This window comes from Elgaria multicarinata, chromosome 5 (genome assembly GCF_023053635.1).
Source record: "Elgaria multicarinata webbii isolate HBS135686 ecotype San Diego chromosome 5, rElgMul1.1.pri, whole genome shotgun sequence".
In the NCBI taxonomy this organism is placed as follows: domain Eukaryota; kingdom Metazoa; phylum Chordata; class Lepidosauria; order Squamata; family Anguidae; genus Elgaria; species Elgaria multicarinata.
In genome coordinates, this window is record NC_086175.1 from 121,852,127 (window position 1) to 121,871,235 (window position 19,109).

General features: G+C 44.3%; 1 protein-coding gene across 1 annotated transcript; it reads left to right on the plus strand.

Moving 5' to 3' along the window:
- The first annotated feature begins 2,559 nt into the window (after positions 1-2,559).
- GPR83 (G protein-coupled receptor 83) lies at positions 2,560-9,540 on the plus strand. The gene is made up of 4 exons (XM_063127743.1): positions 2,560-2,946; positions 4,879-5,004; positions 7,657-7,790; positions 8,913-9,540. Exons 1-4 carry the CDS (start codon positions 2,560-2,562, stop codon positions 9,538-9,540), a joined length of 1,275 nt encoding a protein of 424 aa, XP_062983813.1.
- Positions 9,541-19,109: the final 9,569 nt, after the last annotated feature.

The window sequence follows — 19,109 nt, forward strand, 5'->3', positions numbered from 1 at the left end:
GCACTCCTGGCCACCGCCGAAACCTGGGCATCCAAGCTCAGGGCTGAATCCAGAAGTACACCCAAGCTAGCTGAACCCCTACTCCCAGATCTGCCTTTCGACTGGCCAGGTTTGTTCTGTACAGCACCATGAAAACTTGATGGCGCTTTATAAATAAATAATAATAATAATAATAATTACAGGGGCAACTCTGTCTTGTCTGGATTAAGCTTCTATTTGTTTGCCCTCATCCAGTCCATTACTGCCAACTTACACCGATTTAGCGCAGGAACAGCTTCCTTGCAATTGGGTGGAAAGGAGTAGTAGAGTTGGGCATCATCAGCATACTGGTGGCACCACACCCCAAAACTCTGGATAACCTCTCCCAACAGTTTCATGTATATGTTGAATAGCATGGGGGACAAAACCGAACCTTGAGGGACACCACAGGCCGACGGCCAAGGAGTCGAACAGGAATCCCCCAGCATCACCTTCTGGGTCCACCCCTCCAGGAAGGAATGGAGCCACTGTAAAACAGTGCCTCCAAGTCCCATCCCAGCAATGCGGCCACTGAGAGGTCCAGCAGAACCAACAGGGACACACTCCCCCTGTCCAATTCCTGGCAAAGGTCATCCACCAAGGCAACGAAAGCCGTTTCTGTCCCATAACCAGGTCTGAAGCCAGATTGAAATGGATCTAGATAATCCATCTCATCCAGGAATCGCTGGAGTTGGGAGGCCACCACACACTCAAATACCTTGCCCAAAAATGGGACGTTGGAGACTGGCCAGTAGTTATCCAATACAGTTCAAGGAAAGCTTTTTCATTGTGGGTCTTACCACTGCCTCCTTCAAGCAGGCTGGCACCCTGCCTTGGTGAAGGGAGGCATTGATCACTCCACTTACCTACTCAGCAAGTCCGTCCGTCCCCAGCTGCTTTTATAAGCCAGGGAGGGCAAGGATCTAGTACACACATGGTGGCTCTCACCTCTCCAAGGATCCTGTCCACATAATACTGGACAAGCAGGTGCTAGAGTTACATCCACTATAGCATCCAAGTCAGAGCAGATATGAGCAATTTTGTATGCAAAGTGCTGGGCAAATTGGTCACAGTGCTCTGTTGAAAGGTCTAAATTCTCTTCTTGGGAGCCAGTGTGTAAAAGGCCCCTGACCACCCGAAACAGCTCCACTGGACGGCTCTTTGCAGATGCAATAGTGGCAGAGAGAAAAAGGTTTTTTGCTGCCCGTATTGCCACGGAGTAGGCCTTCAGATAGGCTCTAGCCCATGTTCGCCTGGATTCACTCCGAGTTTTCCGCCAATAGTCTCTGTCTCACTTGTTTCATTGCCATCAGTTCCCTGGAAAACCAGGGGGATGGTGTGGCTCCAGTCCATGAGAGAGGACGCTCAGGAGCAATCGTGTCCACTGCCCTGGCCATTTCTCCATTCCAGAGATTGACCAGGGCTTCGACAGAATCACCAGCCGAGGCAACAGGAAAATCCCCAAGAGCCATCAGGAAACCATTTGGATCTATCAGCCTCCTGGGGCGGACCATCTTAATCGGTCCTCCACCCCTGCAGAGGTTCTGAACAGCAAACCACTGTGCCATCTTTTGGAACTCTTCTCAGCTTCAGAAGGGTTTACTATGGACCTGAGAGTCTGCTGTTAAGAAGAAACAAGCCCAGCCCCTTGGATGTCCAGAACTCAATGCAACCTGGCCCTTGAACTATTTTTTTCCTACTCCTAAACTCCCCCACTACTCCTAAGTGCATACGCTTATAAGTAAATGCCATTGAAAGCAACAAGGGCTACACATTTAAACGTAATTAAAAATGTTGGCATTGCCTTTGTTAATTGGGAGTGGAGGACAATTTTCCCTGAGATTGTTTTTTTAATGAAAAGCATAAATGAGCACTCTACAACGCTGAGTGTTTTACACGAAGTACAAACTACTCCACTTCTGCTCCCGATGAAGGCTGCTGAAATTGTTTCATGGGTTTTATCCTCTTCGGCTTGGTGAATGCTGTGAAGGCTGGAGTTCTTTCTCAAGGCTAAAACTAGCCTACAATTCACTTGGAAATGCACTTCGAAATGGGAGTATCATCTAGAGCACAGCATGGCAAACACGGACCTAGCTAGGAGCTACTGCTGTGTAACAATGACGTAAGAAAGCCAGCTTTGTAAATGCTAGAATTCTTTCCTTTTTAAAAAAAGGAAGTATGGAGCAGAAAAAGTAGACTCCGGAGGGAAGCGAGCATAGACAAAGACGGGCACGTCAGGGTAGAACTACTGTGCAAATCAATGCACGGAGTGTCTAGTTAGTCATCTTGCTAAGAGGTAATACACTGTCAAGCTGCAAGCGCCTTGATTGCACGAGAGACCTACAAAGATACAGCAATTATCTAGGTCATCCACTGGTATTGTGCCAAGAGAATTTCTTCACTTTATTCACAATCATACAGGCTGTCTCCTGACAAAGACAGAGTATGTTTTGCTCCCACATTGACTGAGCACACAACGCTGTTCTTAGAGGAGATATTTCTGAGTCTAAAGAGAGAAGGGTGGAATTTCCTCCCTCAGAAATGATTACCCATTATATGTGGTTTTTCCTCGCTTACTTGGCGAACGCTTTTGAGAGATCGGAAAAGTTTCCAGTCAATGGAAGCTTAGAAGCATCGTTTGAAATACCAGACATGTCTACTTTCTTTCCTTGGACAAACTATTCACTTGCGGATTGGCAGAGTTTACTGGATGGGAGAAGATACGGGACAGGTTCCCAAAATCTTATTGTCAAAGCCCTTCTTATCGCAGCATACTCCTTTATCATAGTGTTCTCACTCTTTGGCAATGTCCTAGTATGTCATGTCGTGATCAAAAACAAACGGATGCATTTTGCCACCAGCCTGTTCATTGCGAATCTTGCCGTCGCAGACCTAATGATCACCTTTCTCAACACTCCCTTTACTTTGGTAAGAATTTTGGGCAAATGTCTATTTCTGAGATGACTGATTAAATAACACATGCTTGCATCTGGATTTCTTATTCCGCTCCCTTTATGGGTATATGTCAGTTTCAAGTATGCCTGCTAAAATCCTCTCTCTTTTTAAATAGTGGACTTTCTTAAGCTTTAAGCTTTCAAATCCATAATTTTAAAACTGGTAATTGTTCAGTGTTTAGATACTTTTATCGATGTTGATAACCTGTAGCATACAGATTCAATGTATATCTGTCTTGTGAAATTGAAGAAGAAAGTTATGTTCATGCTGTAATAAACCTGCTACGTTCTAAAGCAGAATTCCAGAAGTTTGTGCCACTCCAGTTGTGCTGGGAATACAACTCCCATCATTCCTGGCCACCAGTGATTGTGCTGACTGGGGTGATGGGGGAGTTGCAGTCCAAGCACGTCTAGAGGGCACCAGGTTGAGATGGGCAATTTGAAACTTTTTAAATACTTTTTGTCATCAGAGTATCAGGAGCACTAGGTACAATCCATCTGTAAAATCTTATGCATTCTACTCCTGCCCTAGAAAAATGAAAGCTGAACTTTACCAGATTGTGTAAAAATAACTCAGATAATGGATGCAAAGTGCTTTTAGCCCATAGTAACACACTGTTAATAGATTATGTTATCTAGATACACCGCAGACATATCTAACATATATGTGACATACTTTTGTGATTTGTTAGTGGCTTTAGTGGTTTCTTCATCTGGAAACAAGCAAGCTGAATGCATTGAATTTGCTGCTCCTCACAAACAGTTTCTAATTGCTGAATGAATTATCATCTGCTTAATGGAACTTCATGCTGTTTGATCAACTCCTGGCTTCCAGAGACTCTGTTCATTATGCCACGCGGGGCATGTTTGTTTCAGCATTACTATTCACCGTTTCTATAGCACTCAGGAGTCAAACTGGCATGGGTTGTTCGGCTTTAGTGGTTGAAATCTAAGTTCAGTCTGCTTTTTCGGCATGGATTCCAATAAACTCTATCTGTTGTGCCTGCAATTAGCAAGTTGAACCTGAACCAGATAGAAAGAAATATGTAATAATCAATGGAAGTCTTTCTTTGCTGAACCCAAACCAGTTTTGATTTCCTGGACACAGAGCTATAATCTTTGCAAACCGCCCAGAGAGCTTCAGCTATGGGGCAGTATATAAATGATGATGATGATGATGATGATGATGATGATGTACGCATCCTGTTACTCATAAAATGATTATTTGTCATTGACAAATAGTAGCACTTGTATAGCAAGCACTTTGCATAGATTATCCCATTGTAAGTCTTACAACACCCTTGTAAGGTAGGTATTATTCTCCCCATCTTGTAGATTGTGGGCTGAGAGAGAGAGCAGCTTGCTCAGCTCTCAGTAATACTGCAATGAAGAACAATGAAAACAAGAGCAGAGAAGGGTCTTGCAGTGGGGAATAGATTGAAAGACAAAAATCCATTTGGATTGGAAGAACTAACCGCCACTGCAAGGGGGCTAATGGGACATGCTCCCCTTTAATTTAGGATGACCGTATGGAAAGGAGGACAGGGCTCCTGTATCTTCAACAGTTGTAAAGAAAAGTGAATTTCAGCAGGTGTCATTTGTATGCATGCAGCACCAGGTGAAATTCCCTCTTCATCACAACAGTGAAAGCTGCTGGAGCTATACTAGAGTGACCACATGCAAAAGAGGTCAGGACTCCTGAAGCTGTAACGGTTGTGATGAAGAAGGAATTTCACCAGGTGCTGCACACATAAAAATGATACCTGCTGAAATACCCTTTTCAATACGACTGTTAAAGATACAGGAGCCCTGTCCTCCTTTCTATATGGTCACCCTACCTTTATACGAGAAGAAAGCAAAGCAAACCTATTGTGACTGTTGAAAGCTAAATCTGTTTTGCTCCCAGGCTCGCTTTGTGAACAGCACGTGGATATTCGGGAAAGAGATGTGCCATGTCAGCCGTTTTGCACAGTACTGCTCTCTCCATGTCTCTGCCTTGACCCTGACAGCCATAGCTGTGGACAGACGGCAGGTGAGTCCTTTCTTACAGTGAACGGCAATTTGTGAATTTGGATTATTATTTATTTTTCTTCTAAAAGCATTTAAGGCAGGGGTGCAAAACTTTGGGCCCCGGGGCCAAATCCATCCTTATGGGTTTCTCCCAGATGGCCACATCACCAACCACTGATCATTAGGTGGTTTCCTGATTTTTGTGCATTTCCTCCCGTTCTAAAGGTTGAAATTTATTTATTTATTTATTACATTTTTATACCGCCCAATAGCCGAAGCTCTCTGGGCGGTTCACAAAAATTAAAACCATCATAAAACAACCAACAAGTTAAAAACGCAAATACAAAATACAATATAAAAAGCACAACCAGGATAAATGCCTCCTCTAAGGCTTAGTTACTAGCAATAAGGAGCTCCATCACACCAGCGATTTATCGCACACTTGCCATTCCTGGTATGTGGTTTTGCACTCATTTCGCCCCTTGTTGTGTTTTATTTTGGTGCAGGGAAAGTCTGGATAATTTTCCCCTCTCATTTTTTTCTTTGTTTGGAGCATGTGTTGATGGAGTCTTGCTGATGGAGTCTTGCTGATGAAAGGGGAGGGCGGAGTGGTTTTCCTCCTCCAGCACATCATTGTAGGGACTTGTTAGTTGGTTGAATGGACTTTTTAGTGCTCCACATACACACCCCTCATTGCTCGCAGAAACGGAGCCCAGATGAAACCTTAAAAGTAATGACTAGATAACAAAGCCAGAGCAAGGGGGGTAGGGAAGAGCCCACACCCATCAGAGTACCACAACCAATGAACGGGAGGAGGAAAGAGAAGGGGCGGGGCGGAGTGGAGTGGAGTGGGCCAACAATAAAAACCCACGTGAAAGGGACTGTGTGCGATGGAGCCCTTCATGTGCTTATGGAACGGAGGTAAAAAACACAGAGACAAACCAGAGGGGAAAAAATCGGTGTGATGGAGCCCAAGGTTTAACCTGAAATATATTGGTATTTCTGGCCTCACCGCATTCGCTTTTGGTTCCACCGCTTTTGTATCTGGCCCTGTCCAGCACTGGAATGTGGCTTCCTGATTAGAAATGGAATGCTGCCCTCAGACTGGAAGAAGTTCAACACCAACATCCCTCCTTGTTCTATTCCATTTTCCCAGAAGCCATTGCCTATATAGGCAGAGCGATTAATATGCAACTTCTGATGGTGACAGAGCTTAAAGGTATCCCTTGAAATCTCTGCTTAGGGAAATGAGTCTCTAAAGACGAGTAAACACTATGCCCCCCCCCAAAAGCCTATATGTATAATAAAGAAGGCCTGACGATCATGTTGTCTTCCCTACCAACAATACTTGTTCAACACCCCTGATAGCACCACTTGCCTGACACCCTGCACCACCTTAAAGACTATTGTCTAATTAACTGGTGGCAATGTGGGACAAGTAGATCTCTATTCTATATTTCCTGGCAAGTGTCCAAAGATGCAGTAATTTATATCCCATATTTTTTCCTCCAAGCAATCCAAGGCAACATACATAATACTTCTCTCCATTTTATTCTCACAACAACAACCTTGTGAGGTAGGTTGGGCTGAGAGTCTGTAACTGACCCAAAGTCACCCAGTGGGTTTCCATGGCAGAGTGGGGAGTAGAACCCGGATCTCCTGACTCCCAGTCCAACACCTTAGCCACTACACCACATTGGCTCTCAGGGGACAGTCTCTTAGGATATATTAAAACCATTACTGGCTGTGTGGTTTTCCTATACCCTAACGTGGTCTTGTTAATTGCCTTTAAAAGGGAATTAGACTAATTTTTCGAAGATAAGGCTACTTCTCATGATGTCTATATACTCCATACCAGTCACTGGAGAACAACTGTGGGAGAGGGCTATTATCCTCATGTCCTGCTTGTGGGTTTTCCAGGGATGTCTGCTTGGCTATTGTGGCAAACAGGATGCCGGATTAAAGGGTAGAAGGGCATTTATGCCCCCCCCTCTGATTTCTTGAGCACTAACAATTTCGTTATGTAAGTGGGACTTCCCATTTGTGCAACAAAGATTTAATGCTTCCCAGAGGAAGCCCCGAAAGGAGCTGAAACACTCATTTCTGGATTGGAACAGGTTGGTGGAGCTTCCTTAACACGAATTCTGCTAACCTGCCCTATTCCAGAAGTGAGCATTTTTGCTTGTTTTCAGGTGCCTCCAGGAGTGCTAAATCTCCCTTCTGGAAGTGGTGTTGCAGATGGGAATTGGTGATCAGCAGGGACCCCATTGGATTCTGCCCTATTAAGCTTTAAAGGTGCCACAAGACCTTCTCTGTAGAAGACCCACCACCTGGAAAACCCTCTTTCATGCAGTTTGGGAAGCGGAAAATGTAACATCCTTTAAACATCTCCTGAAAATACACCTTTTCTCACAGGCTTTCCCTGGGCTGTAACTACTGCTGGGTTTATTTTGGTTTTGCATAGTATATTTACATTTTTAAAGCTTTCTATATTTTGATCTGTTGTATTTCGTGGTTTTAATTGTGAACTGCCCAGAGAGCCTCAGCTATTGGGCAGTATAAATATGCAATCAATCAATAAGATGCTTTCTGTTATATTTTAAAACTAAAATGTGAAAATAACTGTTTGTGTTTTTTTATATTAAATAACTGTGTTGGTATGGTTTGCATATAGGTGATACTGCATCCTCTGAAGCCTCGGATTTCTACTGCACAAGGTCTCACGTGTATCTGCATCATATGGCTAATGGCCTCATGCTTCTCCCTTCCACATGCTATCTATCAGAAATTATTCACTTTTGAATATAGGTGAGGATGATTTCTTCTTTCTTTCTTTCTTTCTTTCTTTCTTTCTTTCTTTCTTTCTTTCTTTCTTTCTTTCTTTTGACAGAGAGCGTCATCACTCAGGGGAAGTCACATCACACCCCCACTACTATATATTAGTTCTCACTCCTGGGCACTTGTGAAATGACTGCTTGTATTTGCTTTCTGCTTCTCCTGAATCTTGTATCCTTGAGTGACCAGATACAAAAGAGGGCAAGGTTCCTGAAGCTTTAACTGTTGGTATGAAGAGGGAATTTCACCAGTGCTGCATGCATACAAATGACACCTGCTGAATATACAGGAGCCCTGTCCTCCTTTCCATACGATTATCTGAATTGAGGGGCACCTAAGAAACATATCACACAATTTATTTATTACAAAATTGCAAAAGAAGACACACAAGGATCCGCTTCCTTCTTTTTCTGGTTCTTCCATAGTGTTTATGGCCTGATTGGAGTCCACCTGGAGAAGAGCCTTCAGCGTAGTGGCCCCTTTTCTTTGGAACTCCTTGTCCCTGGAGGTCAGGCCAACACTGTGTTGCTTATGGCGCCTCCTAAAAACAGCTCTGTTCCAGGAAGCATTCCTTAAATGGCCAGCCACGATTTTTATTGTCATTCTGCTTTGAATCATTTTAACACAGTGTTTTAATTCTTTTTACTATTTCTCTCTTTTTACTATTGTACTTCTTGTGTTCACCGCTCTGGAATCTGTTAGATATGGATCAGCATACAAATATTGTAAATCACTAACTAACTAAATAAATAAATGCCCAAAACCCATCTCTGAAGTCATGAGGGCTAGAATCGTAGTCGTTTCTTAGTTAACCTAACAAAAGTGGGCTGCAGAAAAGTCCCTCAGGAGCCTGTTCAGTGCTGTATGATGTATTTATTTTCATTTCATTTCATTTCATTTCATTTATATACCACCCCATAGCTGAAGCTCTAGGCTGTAGGATAAACGACATAGCATTTTCCCCACAGCTGGAGCCAAAAGAGAGGAGATGTGGACCTTGGGGTTAGTCCTCCAATACACCTGTTTCCATCATTTTCTTACTGCGCTAACTGAATCTCAACTTGTCTTGATTTTGTCCCTGCCCTTAATTTGCAGCGAAGAAGTCACCCGATCCTTGTGCCTCCCCGATTTCCCCGAGCCAGCTGATTTATTTTGGAAGTACCTGGACTTGGTGACCTTCATTTTACTCTACATTCTGCCCCTACTCATTATCTCCGTCACCTACATGACTGTTGCCAAGAAGCTCTGGTTCCAGAACGCCATTGGGGATGTGACAATAGAGCAGCACTTCGCCCTGCAGAAGAAGAAAAGGATGACCGTTAAAATGCTGCTCCTTGTGGTGGTGATCTTCGCCGTCTGCTGGTTCCCTTTAAACTGCTACGTCATCCTTCTCTCCAGCCAAGTCATCCGCACCAACAACGGCCTCTATTTTGCTTTCCACTGGCTTGCCATAAGCAGCACCTGTTACAATCCTTTTATTTACTGCTGGCTCAATGAGAATTTCAGGGCAGAACTCAAGACCTTTCTCAACGTGTGTCGGAAAACTCCTGATTCAAGGGAGCAAAGGCTTCGGTCTTCTGGAGTTCTATCCTACAGAACAGCCTGGACGAAAAACGATGACTGCAAGGGCTTGCAGGCCTCGCTCAGCCTCCCAACGACCTCCAATTTTCAGTTAGTCAAGACTGACTTAACCTATGTTGAGCCTCTGGTTGCCGTGCGTTGAACGACGTGGCAAAGTGGCCCGTTGTGTGGTCTGTGGCAGGGCTGCATGTGGACCTATTAGTGAAAGTTGTTATTATCTTCCAGGTCCCCATCTCTGGAGGAAGTTCTGCCTTGTCCTTTGGTGTGTGGCTTGGCTCGCTCACTTGACTCTTCTGAAGACCCGTCTGTTCTCCTGTGTTGTGGTTCTGAAACAGTGATATTGTCTGGATAGATCTGTGAATGACTGATGTAAAGGGTCTTGCTTTGGGGCACAATGGGTTAATAAGCTACACACAGTAGTTTATTTTTTAAATAGCCCACGATTTCCTGCCACATGAGTGGGCTGATAAGCTCCTATGAGTAGGTTATTAAGCTATTGTGTGTAATTTGACTCTCTCTCTCTCTTAGGGTGACCATATGAAAAGGAGGACAGGGCTCTTGTATCTTTAGCAGTTGTATTGAAAAAGGAATTTCAGCAGGAGTCATTAGTATATATGGAGAACCTGGTGAAATTCCCTCTTCATCACAACAGTTAAAAGTGCAGGAGCTATACTAGAGTGACCAGATTTAAAAGAAGGCAGGGCACCTGCAGCTTTAACTGTTGTGATGAAGAGAAAAATTCACCAGTTTCTCCATATATACAAATGACACCTGCTGAAATTGCCTTTTCAATACAACTCTTAAAGATACAAGAGCCCTGTCCTCCTTTTCATATGGTCACCTTACTCTCTCTCTCTCTCTCTCTCTCTCTCTCTCTCTCTCTCTCTCTCTCTCACACACACACACACACACACACACACACACACACACTGTCCTGCTGCAGTCCTCTCAGCCAAGCAGTGGTGCTGTTTTATCTCTAAAGCACTGAATTGGGACAAAACTTCATACACAGCCTTCCCCCAGTCAGGAGGCATCCAATCCACCATCAAACCCCTGTGCATTTACTCAAGAGGAGAAGAAATCCCAAGTGCACCAATAAGTGGGAGAATCCTAGAACACTTTGGGGGTTGCAGGATTCGGACCAAACCTCATACCCTGTCTCCTCTACTAAGGAGACGCACCATGCACTACAAAACCCCAGCACTAATTGTGAAAGCAGCAAAAATCCCAGGTGCACCAAAAAACGGGAGCTGCCTATAACGCCTTAGGGGGTTGCAGGATCAGGACCAAACCCCATAGCCTGTCTCCTCTACACTGCTGGCTTGGTTGCTTTAACATGCTCCTAATCAGTAAGCCAAGGAAGAGCAGAGCGGCAGCTGTTCTCACAGCTCTGTAGTCAGCCAAAATCACCCAGCGTGACCACCACACAACAGATAACCCACAGTGGCTTATTTTAGCCAAATAAGCCATCATGGGTCAAAAAATCTCCCACCATATGACATGATAACCCTTGATAGATTAATTAAGCCATCATTGTTTAATTAACCCGTCATTGGTTATTGTGCCATCCGAACCCAGTCTGTGTTGTCAGTGGGACAAAGCCCCAGAAAGGCAGTGGTAGGGCTGGGGGAAGCAGTATCTTTTAAGTTAGTCTGGTGACTTCACTGTACTGCCTCCATAGGATTTAGAGACCAAGGAAGGCTTTTAAACTAATAGCCAGCAAGTGCTAGAAGACTTACTGTACATTTCAGTTGTGTTAATCTTTCTAAAGATGTTTGATGTTGGCTTGGATATCCTTGAGCTCCTAACTGGAACATTAAAACCACGGCCTACTAACTAAACTTGGCTTTGCAAGAACAATTGCTATTTAGATCATGGCAGTTTTTTTTCTCTCTCTCCATTGTTATTTTGCAATAGTAGTGAGACCATTTCCCCTGCTGCACATGAGGACCACTTGCTCATTAGGTTTCCTGGATGAACTTCATTTGCTTTTGCTTCCAAGGGCTGCTGTTTGTGGCACTTTTTCTACTTGTGTATATATAAGTGAATCAGTGTTCTGTAATTTTCTCTGTAGTTCTTGGAATCGCTGGTGTGCACCCATCCAAGCATGTTACACAAAATAATAATAATAAAAGAATCCTCCCACCACACGTATCTTATTGTAATGAGAAGCGTTACATTTCACTGAGCCGGGGATGGAGATCTTATGGAGCAGCCGTGCCCAGCCTGGTGCACTCCAGATGTTTCCGGCTACAACTCCCAGGATTCCTAACCATTATCCATACTGGCTGGGGCTGATGGGAGTGGAAATCCAAAGCATCCAGGGGGCACCAGGTTGGGGAAGACTGCTATAGGGAGAGGGGGAAACATGTATCAGGGAAGCAGAAGAGCAAAGAGAAATATGGAGCTCCTCCATATTTAATAGGGATAAATGTCAAGTTCTACACATAGGAAAAAGAAATCAAATGCACAGTTGCAAGATGGGGGGATTCTTGGCTCAGCAATACTACAAACAAGAAGGATCTTGGAATTGTTGCAGATCACAAACGGAATATGAGCCAACAGTGTGATATGGCTGCAAAAAACAAACAAAAAACCAAATGCTATTTTGGGCTGCATTCATAGAAGTCTAGCTTCCAAATCACACGAGGTATTGGTTCCCCTCTATTCAGCACTGGTTAGACCTCATTTTGAGTATTGCGCCAGTTCTGGGCACCACACTTCAAGAAGGATGCAGACAAGCTAGAGCGTGTTCAGAGGAGGGTGATCAGGATGAGGATGATCAGGGGTCTGGGGAAAAAAAGCCCTATGAGGAGAGACTGAAACAACTGGGCATGTTTAGCCTGGAGAAGAGAAGATTGAGGGGAGACATGATAGCACTCTTCAAATACTTGAAAGGTTGTCACACAAAGGAGGGCCAGGATCACTTCTCCATCATCCCAGAGAGCAGGACACAGAATAACGGGCTCAAGTTAAAGGAAGCCAGATTCCAGCTGGACATCAGGAAAAACTTCCTGACTGTTAGAGCAATACGACAATGGAATCAGTTACCTAGAGAGGTTGTGGGCTCTCCCACACTAGAGACATTCAAGAGGCAGCTGGACAACCATCTGTCAGGGATGCTTTAGGGTGGATTCCTGCATTGAGCAGGGGGTTGGACTCGATGGCCTTGTAGGCCCCTTCCAACTCTGCTTTTCTATGATTCTATGACCTGGAATAATGGGCTCAAGTTACAGGAAGCCAGATTCCAGCTGGACATCAGGGAAGACTTCCTGACTGAGATACTGGGGATTAGACCTGGGACCTCCAGCATGGCAAGCATGTATTTGACCACTGAGCTATGGTCCTTCCTATGGCTTCATAATGGCAACTGACAAGCAAAATAGCCCAGGTTCATTCCTCTGGAACCAAGTGAGCCCACTTTTCTTAAAGAACTGGGTAAGGAGGAGAAGGAGAAAATCAAACCCTCTTTCCTGTTTGTATAAAGTCAAATACAGTTCAGAACATCTCTTGCCCACCAATAAGAACCATCTCTAAACAATTTCCCTAAGATATGCTTTGAGTGAAATAAAGAAGAGAGAGAAAAGAACCAGGATGGAAAGAAAGAGGGAAAGAAGAAGAAAGGTGATTGGAAATGGAGGGGTGGTGGAGAGAGAGAGAAAATTCCCCAAGCGAAATGGGTCTTTTCAGAGAGAGGGATTTAGGCGGCTGTGGAGGGTTTGTAAAGGATTGCACATACTTAAATTAACTTCATGAAGTGAGGTGGCTGAGGGTTTTTCCTTATTCTTTTTAAATTGAAAAATGTATTTAAAAGCCCCAGCACTTCTTGGATCGTGAAATCACATAGTCCTAATCCACCTTTTGGTATAGAGTTCCATCAGATGAACGTTTTATTGCACACTCATTACTGGGCACTCATGGATTTCTCGGAGGTCCCTCAGAAGACTTCGTCTGCCTCCCACGAGCCTTCCGCCCCTTCTGGCCTTCCTTGCGCTGCAAGAAAACCCAGAAAAACTCCAAAATATTTTTTAAACCGGAAGATTCTGCTTTCTCCTGCTGTGTGGGGGAGAAGCAGTGTGATTGCAACGCCCAACTGAATGGGCTTCGTACTCCTTGTTTACTTCCTGTTTTCAAACAGGAAGTCATAGAATCGTAGAATAGCAGAGTTGGAAGGGGCCTACAAGGCCATCGAGTCCCACCCCCTGCTCAATGCAGGAATCCACCCTAAAGCATCCCTGACAAATGGTTGTCCAGCTGCCTCTTGAATGCCTCTAGTGTAGGAGAGCCCACAACCTCCCTAGGTAACTGATTCCATTGTTGTACTGCTCTAACAGTCAGGAAGTCACTGAGAGATGATGGAGAAGTGACGGTAGCCAGCATTTCTTCCTAGGTGTGATGGAGCTTATAATCTGAGGCCTTTAGCTATTTGTTGTTGTTTATTCGTTCAGTCGCTTCCGACTCTTCGTGACTTCATGGACCAGCCCACGCCAGAGCTTTCTGTCGGTCGTCGCCACCCCCAGCTCCCCCAAGGTCAAGTCTGTCACCTCCAGAATATCCTCCATCCATCTTGCCCTTGGTCGGCCCCTCTTCCTTTTGCCTTCCACTTTCCCTAGCATCAGCCTCTTCTCCAAGGTATCCTGTCTTCTCATTATGTGGCCAAAGTACTTCAGTTTTGCCTTTAATACCATTCCCTCAAGTGAGCAGTCTGGCTTTATTTCCTGGAGTATGGACTGGTTTGATCTTCTTGCAGTTCAAGGCACTCTCAGCATTTTCCTCCAACACCACAGTTCAAAATTATTTATTTATTTATTTATTACACTTATATAGTGCCCCCATAGCCAGAGCTCTCTGGGCAGTTTACAGAAATTCTAAAATTGAGATAAAAACAAGTATACAAAATTTAAAAATTTAAAACACAGAACATACACACATAAAGCATTAAAAACCGATTAAAAACTAAATGTGTGGGTAATTAGGATGTGCCGCCATATGCCTGGGCAAAGAGGAAAGTCTTAACCTGGCGCCGGAAAGATAGTAGCATTGGTGCCAGGTGAGCTTAGTCAGGGAGATCGTTCCATAGTCTGGGGGCCACCACCGAAAAGGCCCTGTCCTTTGTTGCCACACTCCGAGCCTCTCTCGGAGTAGGCACCCGGAGGAGGACCTTAGATGTTGAACGTAGTGACCGGGTATATTCACGTTGGGAGAAGCGTTCCATCAGGTATTGTGGTCCCAAGGTCAAAACCAGCACCTTGAATTGGGCTCGGAAACATACATGCAGCCAGTGCAAGGTGACCAGAGCAGGTGTTATATGATCAAACCTTCTGGTTCTCAAAATCAATCTGGCCACTGCATTTTGCACGAGCTGCAGCTTCCGAACCGTCTTCAAAGGCAGCCCTATGTAGAGTGCATTGCAGTAATCTAACTTGGAGGTTACCAGAGCATGGACAACTGAAGCTAGGTTATCCCTGTCCAGATAGGGGCGTAGCTGAGCCACCAACCAGAGTTTGTAAAAGGCACTCCATGCCACCGAGGTCACCTGAGCCTCGGTGAAAAGCATCTATCTTCCTTCGCTCAGCCTTCCTTATGGTCCAGCTCTATTTGGGGTGGGGGGAATACAGCGGAGGGGGAGAAAGAAGTTTGTGGAGGCTGGTTGACTCCTTTGCAATGCTGAAGCTACTGAACTTCTGTGGAAAACAAAGGTTCCAGTCTGAGGCAGTGAAATCAGATGCTATGTGAAATGTCAGTATTTCACACGGAGCCGTTCCTGCTCCTGCCTCTCCCTCTTCAAAATGTCATTGCAAGCAAGCTCCCAGCAGGGGGCCTGTAAGAGCAAAAAAAAGTAGGGGCTGTGAGGGGGGGGGGGGAAAGAGCAGATTGTGGAAAGAAAGGTGGCAGTCTCCCCTCTAGTGCATTTGGTCTTCTAAGGAGTAAGATCTCCTAGTAACTGCAAGGCTACTGAGCTCAGATGGAAGAAGCAGGCTTGTAATATGCTGGCAATTGGGGAGATTCTAAAGATCCAGGGCACAGCTCAGAAAATCTGGGGCCCATGCCCAGGTAGGCCTTATAAAAACGCCCATGCCTCTCTGGGCTATGCCCTTATGTCCCCAGATTACCAGGTGCTGCCCAGCCTCCCTACTTGCCTTCTTCTATGCCCATCTTTGTGTCACATCCTCAAATACTCTGCCTCATCTCCCACTGTCATCTATACAACTCCCAAGATCCATTTTACAGGTACTTTTGCCAAATACATACTATCCCAGAAACCTCTTTAACTCCTTTTCCTGTTTGGTTTTCTTGACATGGAATCTCACTTATCTGAGTGGGATTTCATGACAAGTGCTCTTGAGTTTATTAAAATTAGTTTCCCAGAAGTCTAAGGAGTTTACAAAGATGTTTTGATTAGAGGTGTCAGAGAAACCTGCAATGGAATCAAAAGAGTTTGGATTTCTATTAATCTGACCCATGGATTCCGCAGCGGACCAGCTTTTCCTGAGTTGTGCGTACTTGTGGAATGTTTTTCTAAAACTTTCCAGAATTTTATGAAAATTTAGTTATAGGAAAATAAGTAAAATGAAAAAAAAATGGCCAAAAATGTGCATTTCCCCCATAGGCTAAAGCATGAAAAGGTGCATTTGTGGTGGTGGTGGGGATTTGTGCGAATTCAGAAAATTGGAAAAATCCTGTTCCGTAAAGGAACAGATGATAGAATGAAGGGTATCTGGCAATCCACAAAATGCAGACGGAACTGATTTTACAAATGCTGTACATCCCTAATTTGGATAGTGCTTCTCGGCTGGCAGATTCTTAGCCGCTTCCAAAATGTCGTTGAAAACAGTATCTTTTTGCAAGTACAGTCAATATGTTTCAATGCTGCCTTGATATCCAGATGTTGCTGCTGCAGCAGTGATGTTACAGGTTTAAGATATCATAGAATCACTCCAGCAATTCATGGAGCGAGAATTGCCAGATGTACAAGCTGTGTTTAGAAAAGGCAGAGGAACTAGAGACCAAATTGCCAATATCCGCTGGATAATGGAGAAAGCCAGGGAGTTCCAGAAAAACATCTATTTCTGTTTTATTGACTATTCTAAAGCCTTTGACTGTGTGGATCATAACAAACTGTGGCAAGTTCTTGGTGGTATGAGGATACCACGTCATCTTGTCTGCCTCCTGAGGAATCTGTATAACGAACAAGTAGCAACAGTAAGAACAAACCACGGAACAACGGACTGGTTTAAGATTGGGAAAGGAGTACGGCAGGGTTGTATACTTTCACCTTACCTATTCAACTTGTATGCAGAACACATTATGCGACGTGCTGGGCTTGACGAATCCAAGGCTGGAGTTAAAATTGCAGGAAGAAACATTAACAATCTCAGATATGCAGATGACACCACTTTGATGGCTGAAAGCGAGGAGGAGCTGAGGAGCCTTATGACAAAGGTGAAAGAAGAAAGTGCAAAAGCTGGGTTACAGTTAAACCTCAAAAAAACCAAGATTATGGCAACCAGCTTGATTGATAACTGGCAAATAGAGGGAGAAAACGTGGAGGCAGTGACAGACTTTGTATTTCTGGGCGCAAAGATTACTGCAGACACTGACTGCAGCCAGGAAATTAGAAGACGTTTACTTCTTGGGAGGAGAGCAATGACAAATCTAGATAAAATAGTTAAGAGCAGAGACACCACACTGACAACAAAGGTCCGCATAGTTAAAGCAATGGTATTCCCCGTAGTAACCTATGGCTGCGAGAGCTGGACCATAAGGAAAGCTGAGCGAAGGAAGATAGATGCTTTTGAACTGTGGTGTTGGAGGAAAATGCTGAGAGTGCCTTGGACTGCAAGAAGATCAAACCAGTCCATACTCCAGGAAATAAAGCCAGACTGCTCACTTGAGGGAATGGTATTAAAGGCAAAACTGAAGTACTCTGGCCATATAATGAGAAGACAGGACACCCTGGAGAAGAGGCTGATGCTAGGGAAAGTGGAAGGCAAAAGGAAGAGGGGCCGACCAAGGGCGAGATGGATGGATGATATTCTGGAGGTGACAGACTTGACCTTGTGGGAGCTAGGGGTGGCAACAGCCGACAGAAAGCTCTGGCGTGGGCTGGTCCATGTAGTCACGAAGAGTTGGAAGCGACTGAACGAATAAACAACAAACAAGGGGCCTATAAGGCCATCGAGTCCAACCCCCTGCTCAATGCAAGAATGCACCTTAAAGCATACTTGACAGATGGCTGTCCAGCTGCACCTTGAAGGCCTCTAGTGAGCCCACAACCTCCCCAGATAATTGGTTTCATTGCCGTACTGCTCTAACAAGAAGTTTTACCTCATGTCCAGGTGGAATCTGGCTTCCTTTAACTTGAGCCCCCTATGCCACACCACTGCGGTCCCCCACCCCCTACAGGCCCAGCAGTCTATCATCATTATTTTTCTCACACAGAAACCTAGTTCACATCACTCCTACCATGAGAGAGAGAGAAAGAGTGAGAGAGTGTGTGTATGCAGGGGACATCATGCCTTCCTTAAAGGTATTTCAGAGGACAACGATATGGTCTTTAAGTTGCCATGGGAACACAGTGGTTGCCTATTAACAAGTCCAAGACTCTGGCCCTGTACTCCCTCAGGGCAACCCACATTGTTAGTCCTGCTTACACAAATCTATACTAAAGCAATTATTTTGCGGTACAGAAATGCTGATTGTGTTATATCAAATCTTTCTGATGGAATAATTCGGAGAAAAATAATTTGAGGATAACTTTTGAGTTTGCTCCTGCTTGGCTTTGAAAACATATGAGGAAAAGTTACAGAATTTGACAGCAATCGCCACCAATAGTTCTGCCCTTGTCATTCAAAGTTAATCCATGGATAATGTACATAAGAAACACTCTTGGTTGGTTTTAAGAGGTTTGGAGTGGACATGAGAGAGGAAATGGTTCCTTACAGACACAGGGCCCAAAGTTAGTCACATGCTTAAAAGGCACTATGACCCTGTTCAGATGACATGATAAGCCATGGTGATTAAGCGTTTGAGCTAAACTTTATGGCTTAGCATGTCGTGTGAGCCATGGCTTAACATGTCATGTGAACCGTTCCTAACCATGGTGGCTACATAACAATGGTTTAAAAGAGCTCACTAACCAGCCTAACCATGGCTTAGTGTGTTGTCTGAACAGGCCCCATATGTGTTATTTTTAATGATTAAGCAGTAGGAAGAATTTCCAAATGGTATGAACTGTTTGACAGAACAACAGACTGCCTTGGGAGGCTGCAGACCCTTCTTCTTCTTCTTCTTCTTCTTCTTCTTCTTCTTTTTTTTTTTTTTTTTTTTTTTTAAACATGTCTCAGAGAACTTGAGTGTCTCTACATTAAGGGAAATCACGTTGTTTACCTGGTGCTTTTGTGCTTTCTGGTTCTTTGGCACAATTGCTATGGGCTGCACTACAAGGGAGGAGAGAGGCAACCACATGCTTTGAACTTAATACTTCCCCTCCTTTCACTTCTACTGAGACTGTTCCATCAGTGACAGCTATTACCACTTTAAAAGTGGTACTTTTCATACCAGGATTTCCAGGGATACTACAGGTGAAGTTGTGGTCGATGATGACATCATGTAATCGACCCCAAACCTTCCATGAGTGGCCAATGATGAGCATGTAATAAATTGTTCATTTAGAGGAGCCTATTATAAGCAGCGGATATTCCTGCTTCA